The sequence below is a fragment of the Hyposmocoma kahamanoa genome, unplaced genomic scaffold (genome assembly GCF_003589595.1).
Source record: "Hyposmocoma kahamanoa isolate Upper Pololo Valley unplaced genomic scaffold, ASM358959v1 203, whole genome shotgun sequence".
Classification (NCBI taxonomy): Eukaryota; Metazoa; Arthropoda; class Insecta; order Lepidoptera; family Cosmopterigidae; genus Hyposmocoma; species Hyposmocoma kahamanoa.
In genome coordinates, this window is record NW_020653727.1 from 7110 (window position 1) to 14515 (window position 7406).

General features: G+C 32.4%; 1 protein-coding gene across 1 annotated transcript; it reads right to left on the reverse strand.

Annotated features, from left to right (window-relative positions):
- Positions 1–881: 881 nt before the first annotated feature.
- On the reverse strand, positions 882–6395 carry LOC113227224. Its single transcript, XM_026460118.1, has 8 exons — positions 6188–6395; positions 5716–5928; positions 4638–4784; positions 4112–4165; positions 3310–3908; positions 1774–1911; positions 1319–1558; positions 882–1208 (listed from the first exon to the last, which is right to left on the reverse strand). Exons 1-8 carry the CDS (start codon positions 6237–6239, stop codon positions 882–884), a joined length of 1770 nt encoding a protein of 589 aa, XP_026315903.1. The 5' UTR covers positions 6240–6395.
- Positions 6396–7406: the final 1011 nt, after the last annotated feature.

Below are 7406 nucleotides of genomic sequence, written 5' to 3' on the forward strand. Positions count from 1 at the left end.
TCGAAAGAAGTACAAAGAATTGATTTATTCTTTTTACAGAGCTCACGGTGAAAAGCTAACCTCCTTTTTGAGGCTTCTTTTTCTTTTAAATGCATCATCATGTCAGGGTTATTAGTATCTTTGCCTTCAAAACGTAAACATTTTACACATTTGTCCTTTTTCGGAACATGAAACCCGATGTTAAAGTTTTTGGTAAAAATGTTACGAAATATTTGTTCACCAACAACATCGACACCTTCACTGGTTCGAGCTTCTTTATATATCCTATAAAGATTTTTAATGTTTCGAAATTCTGTGTGGAGATAAAGCCGGGTAGTATCTTTCCGACAGTAATGAGATGGTAGCGCCGGTAAGCCTTTGATGAAGTTTATGGCTGAATTTTTGACTTCTTCAGAAGTTTTATTCTTTGGAACAAGTTTACCTCTTGCTTCTTGTTTTGACAACCCAAAAGACGCATTGGTCAATGTATAGGTAATGTATTTTTGACTTATGTCTAACGTACACATCAGGAATTGTTTGCATACTTTGCGTCGACCCTCTCCATCGTTGATAAAATAATGATAAGTATTTTCTCTATAGTTCGAGTCTTTAGACCTTTTGCGTATAACGTCATTTCTAGATGTCATAGCAATTAGCCAATCTTTTTTCCTTTGTGGAGTTAAACCCCAAAAGTGATCGAATATATTTTTCCTTTTGGCATCACTTACTTCTTGGCAATTGTTGCCACATGCTTTGCACACAACAACAACATGGATTAGGCTGTAAACATCTAGCGTTCACGATGCATCCATTTTTCCTGATATATTCCCGTCCTTTTTCTCGTGCATCTGTAATCACTTTACGTTTATTTATTTTTTTCTTTCTTAGTCCACTATCACCTACTATTCCATATTCTGAGCTCTTTTTTTCTTTTTCTTTTCCGGTACATCAATTTCACTAGATTCATCGCCAGTCTCTTTCCAAGAAGAGGAGTCCCATACAAAATCTTCCTCATCAGAAAGAAAATCCACATAACTTTTCTTCAGTTTGCACCTTTTCGATTTTTTATTTTCTTGAACCTGCTTATTATCTGTAATATTCATGGTAATACTTTTATCTTTGTCGATATCGTCTTCTTCTAAAGATTTCCTAATTAAATCCATTTCTTTATCCGCAATTATTTCGGTAAATGTAGGATGAAGTTCACCACTCTCCGATTCTTCTGCATTCTAAAACAAACAATACACCAAATAATACGTACAAGTCGTCAACTTTAACTTTTAGAGTGAAATAAAGAAAAAAACTACCTGCGGTTCAATATCTATATTATTATTATTACGTAGGCGTTTTCTTCATTGAAAGTGTTCATTAGTAAATCTCTTTTGTTTTGATTGTGATAGGATGAGCTACCTAAGATGGTAACTGAGATATCTTCTATGACTACAAAATTCTCCTGTTCACAGTACGTATTTTGATTAATTTCTGCGCAGGTTTTAAATGGTAAATCTGTTTGGTCGTCCGCAATTTTATCAGGTAATACTGACTGAAGTTTATCGCAGTCATATCCCTTTTCTGCATTCTAAAACAAATAATAAAATAAGTAAACTTGAGTAAAATTAAATAAAAAATAATTAAGTAGGTATTAAAAAAACATCGCTTTTTAGGATTTCATTTTTTCAAAAACTTCATTAGCAGTTCGATGTCTCGAATTGTACCTATATATGGGTAAATGGCAATTACATAGCGCAACATAATTATCTTGTTACACTATGAAATAAAAAATCAACTAGTTGCCTGTGGTTCTTCCTCTATAGCATTGGTGTCTTCTTTATTGATAGGCACCGTCATTAGTGGAACTCTTTCAGAATATGGGTTATCTATAACTGTGACATTATTTTCTGTACTGGTTCCTTCTTTAATTGCATTTTCCTGCTGTGATAAGTTTTTCATAATTTGTTTTTTGAAGTACATTCGCCGTTCAGAATACATACTGCCTAAAATGATAAATAACAAATTCAGATCAATAAATGGTAGTAACTTTCCTTTCAATTTTAGTGAAATACCTATCAAGTAAAATAGTTTTTAAGCAGTCAAGGAAGTAGTTAATTAGGAAAGTAAGTACATCCACCTTACTTAGAAAACCGCATTATTCGTTATCCTCACGCGGTCCTTTGTGTTATGTTTATGCCCCGGTACCTACCTAGTAAATTATACCACATCAACACCTTGTTTCGTATTACGTACTTACATTAACGGTTACCGGTAAAATGTCTACATAACAAAGTAGGTACGTTAGTTGATAACGTGATAAAGTCGTTTATGCCTAGGTACCTAGTAAATTATACCACATCAACACCTTGTTTCGTATTACGTACTTACATTAACGGTTACCGGTAAAATGCAATAAATAGCTAATTATAGTTATTTTACACACTAATACAATTAAAACTTTCTTTTATTATTATATTCAAACATCATGATTATAAAATACAATAATTAAACAAAATAGGTACATACTTACCACGAAATTATCGTTCGTTTCGGGTTAAAAAAGCTCTGTATTCTACAACACACTCGAACACAACTGCACTTGCTTACGTCTAGCGGGTGACTGATGCGCCCGCGGCGGGAAATCTCTCAGTAAAGTACCTTGATTCATAATCGTACGACAATTTTTTGTTTGTTTCAAACGACTTAAGTATAATCTTTATTACTATTTTCTGATGACTTAACAGGTAAGATTTTTCAATTTCAATTTTAGTAAAATGGTGTAATTACCGAAACTATAAAAGTTTGAACGTATCTCAAAAGGATTACATAACATTAAACATCAATACCAATATAAGCAAAAATGATTCAAACGTCATTACAAAATAAAACTGGGCCAAGTTGAATTGGTTCAATCGACCAGGCCTCCTATTAAAATGGAAGCAAAATGGTTCAAGCGACATAGCCTATCTTTATTACGTAATGCAAAAATGTCTCAAGCGACAAAACCATGTTAGTCGAGCAAAAGGTCAAATGTCTTAACGCGCATTGGTCATTCAAAATACGTGTAGAAAAAATGAATCAACCGACGTATGGAAAATTCTGGGTCTAGTCTAAGTTACCAACTACAAAATATTGCACAAATTTTGTGGCGGTTAGATCATAGACGTTCAAAATGAGGGCAAAGTTGATGTGGGGTTCAAGCGCCAAAAATATGCTCATAAAAATTTGAAACCTAATTCAAAAGACGCAGAAAAATTCGCTGATTCCAAATACGTATATAACTCAATATCGCAAAAAGTGTCGCTTAGACCAATTAGCCTTTTAACCGTCGATATATACCTGAGCATGATCAGCAAATGTCGGCTTTGTACTTTTACCATCTGTAACAAAGCCAATTACTTTGTCTTTTCTTTCGTTGTAACTTAGGTTTGCCTTCAAAAACATCTCATCAAATATCAAAGTGCATAGCCTCTCTTCAGGTTTCATTTTTTCGGCAACTCTTTTTAATTGCACAAAAATTTTTTTATTGATGCCTGGTTTTATATCTGCTTGATTTATTAATATTTTTAAGGTTTGGGGTGCTGGTAAGATGAAATTTTTTCTTAAAAATCTGTATCCCTTAGGTGTCTGTTCAAATATAGACAATGCTAGGATTTTCTCTTGTAAATTAAATCGCCTCCCTTTACTCTTCTTTCCAGCTTCTTTGAACTGCATCATTGTCAATATCTTTGAAGGGTAAGGCATTTTTTCTAGTGTTGCCAAAAGTACTGGGTTAGATGTAATAGTTTTGGCCGCTTTTAGACTAAGAGATTGCCTTTTTATTGTGTTGCGGCATTTGCTAACTTTTATCCGTAATTGTTTTAACTTCTGCTGTAACTTATGTTCTTCAGGCGTGACGTATTTCTTACTCATTTTAACAATTTGCTTTTTGATGGATACTGTGGAAAAAAACTTTGATTGAAATTATTGGTCACATTGAAATAATGTTTGCAATTCGTGAGCATGGTTTAAGAGGATTAATGCTGTCAAGTACGAATTTAAAAAACATTTCCACGCTAGCATGCAAAAAACGCTTTTACGCGTAGATTTCTAATGAGAAAGAAAGTCTTGTTGGGCTAGAGAGATGAGAAAATATATTTACCAGTATCAGATTTTGTTACAACTTTCAATGTTGGCTGTGGAATGATGACAGGATCTACAAGAAAAAAACTTATTTAGTGAAAAATATTAGTTAAAAATAAGTTTCTGCTCTCTCTTTCTGACTCTGCAGTAAAATGTGATAGGGTATTGTATTTAGATAATATTAAAATTCTAAAATTCGTTATTAATCTGTCTGTCAGGTCTGCTAGGTTCAACTCCATACCAATGACATATTTCACAAAACTAATCAATAACAAAATATTGTACATTTACATATACGTTCTATCATGGTAGTATCAACTCCTGAAACATCAATGCCCTTAAAGGTACTCGTAGATGATGACTTCTTTGAAAGACCTGAAGTATATTAAATACCATTTATGACAGTGACTTTTATTGATTAAAAATTCTTTTACTTCAGGATTCACGACCATTAAATCATAGTATCACTAAGTGCATTAAAGTTTTATAGTAAGTGGAATGCAAATAAATTTTAGTGACATGGTAAACTTTTTTTTACGCTTTACCTGCTGAGGATGTTGAGGTAGATGGTACAGGTGTGGACGCAATTGTTAGCATCACATCTGTCGATATTAATGGAGGTGTCGAATAATTTTGTAATTGTCTCATTGGCCTTCTTTCGAGTAATGTAAATTTTGGGATGGCCAAAGGTCCTGAAATAAACATGGATATAATAAACAAAAACAATTTCATTCTATATTCAGTAAAGCTATATAAATATCTCAATATGTGTATCCTATTCTGATTCCAAATTTTTTCAATGCAAAATAAAGACTAGTCATAATGCAAACAAATACTTTGTTGTTGATGCATATATTATGAAAAATCAATTGCAAAGTTGCATAATAATATGAAAAACCAATTATTATGATGAAACACAATTATGTGTATTTATAAAATACAACTGTGATACTTTTTTATCTGATAGGTATGTTCTCAGAGTGGGTTTCACGTGATTATTAAAGAATAACCAGAGCACTATGGTTATTCTTTAATATTCACGTGAATACTTTCTGGAATGTTTTGAAACAAAAACAGTTACACTGAAGTGATGGTCAAAATGAAATGAGGAGGTAGTGTTAAGTATTTCCAATCGATTTGACTACTGGAATACTCTAGTTTTTTGCCATATGGACACCTTTCGGTAGTATTAATTTTTTTAAGTTTTGTTTTTTGTGAATAGAATAGTGTTCACAAAAGGATATTTGCAATAATAATTGACATATGCTAGCTCATTTCATGGAAAGAATTATGTCGAAAAGATACTCATAAACATAATGTAAAAAAAAAACACTTGAAAAGTCCTTGTGGTTTTTTTCATGTTTATGATTTTATTTAGGGATGCACTTAGTGATTTTTCCCAAAAACAGAAAAGTTGAATAACTTTTGAAATGTAGTAGTCAAGTCGATTGGAAATACTCAATCCTACAACCTCATTTGGTTTTGACTATCACTTCCTGGTCACCATGTAATGTAATTAATTCATGAGTGTATGTAAAAGTTTTGAAGTGAAATAATGCTTTACAAACAACAATATGACAAAGTTCTTGTTCGCAACTGTAAAAATATAAAGAAGTTACTAACCTGGCAAATTTAATGTTGGCACTGCAACATTGCTGATTCTATTAAATCGAGAACAAAACTTTTCTTCAAAGTGTGCATGGCATACACTGCGATGTTTATATATATCTTGATCATCCAAACCAATAATGTCACCTCCAATGGAATAAATCCAATTATTAAATCGCTCTTTATCGTTTGTTGGATCCGGGAACAAATGCAGAGTCTGATGTGTATCTAAAAAAGGTAAGAGGTCTTTAGTTCTATGCACTGCATAAATCAGTCCGCACTACAGCAATAACAACAATAACAACTTAAAAGGGAACCCGTTTTGAAGTATCCTTCAAATAAAAAAAAAAGAAGTATATTATTATTCTATAAACAGATATCCTTCTATAGTTAATGACACCTTCATAATGCAATAAAAAAAGCACATTACTATTGTTAAGAGGTTGAGATTTCATTAGTACAAATTATTATACAAAAATAAACTTACTTCCTGAGTCCAGACAACCGGGAACACAACACTTTTTTCTTGACATGGACATATTTAAGGTTAAAACTCCTGTTTCGTTCAATTTCACAATACAACTACAAGAAATGAGTCCTATCTCATCGAGATATAAAGACTCGTAGTTTTGCGTTGATAAATCGTTAACAACGCAAAACTACGAGTCTTTTTCTCACAACACACAAAGCACTATCCGGAGGAAAATACTTGCAACTCGACAGAATTAAAGCAAAAGTACAACAGGAACAAGTTTTACAAAGTACTTTGTGACAAGCACGTGGCAAATTTCATAATTCAAGCAAAGTTTAGCAAAGTATACTGGATATTGACGTCCATTAAAATTAAAGTGTTGCCAGAATTTGTATTCGAATCTTACTATTACTTCTGATCATTTAAATTCAAAAGAACGAAAACACTGCGAATTTTAACATATTTTAGATAGTATATCACGTTTAGTTTATTTCAGTGAATTAGTGGATTAAATTCCTAAAACATTTCAATAATGTCTACCTGTTAAACACTAAATAATTACTGCTAAAATCGACAAAGAGCAACGTGTGGTCGCAAAAATTATACGATTGGTTTGAGAAGAGAGACATGCTTCTCACTATGTCATAATAATAAACTACTCTTAATTTTGGTATTATTATAACTATCCTAGCGCCATCACTAGTATTTTTACGGAAATACTAAATTAAAATACTACTAAAGTAAAAAGACGTAAATATCGAATAAAATATTTAAAGTTTCTGTCCAACCAAAATGGTAGGGTAATGATATAACATTACCAAGAAGTTTGTATGGAGATTACAGGGTGTGACAGTAGCACAACTGACCAGCTTACCTGACCTTACAACGGGGCGCGCGCGGGGGTCGAGTATGGTACGACATGAACATGAAGCAAATGCGATCCGAATTGCGGGCGAACAAGCTAACACTCTTATTTTATTATACAACATAACAGACCTGTTTTGAGAGTTTTTTAAAGGATATAATATGTATTTCAACATAAAATTATACAAGTATTGCGATTTAAGTCTTTAGAACACTCTAATGAAAGTTCTTTTAAAACTGTTTATATATTATTCGAAATATTCGAATTATCCGATTTGTAACTACTGCTTAATCTGAATACCAAATTTAACGGATATCCGGATAAAACGAATATTCGGATATTCACATTGCTATATCCGAATATTCGTGA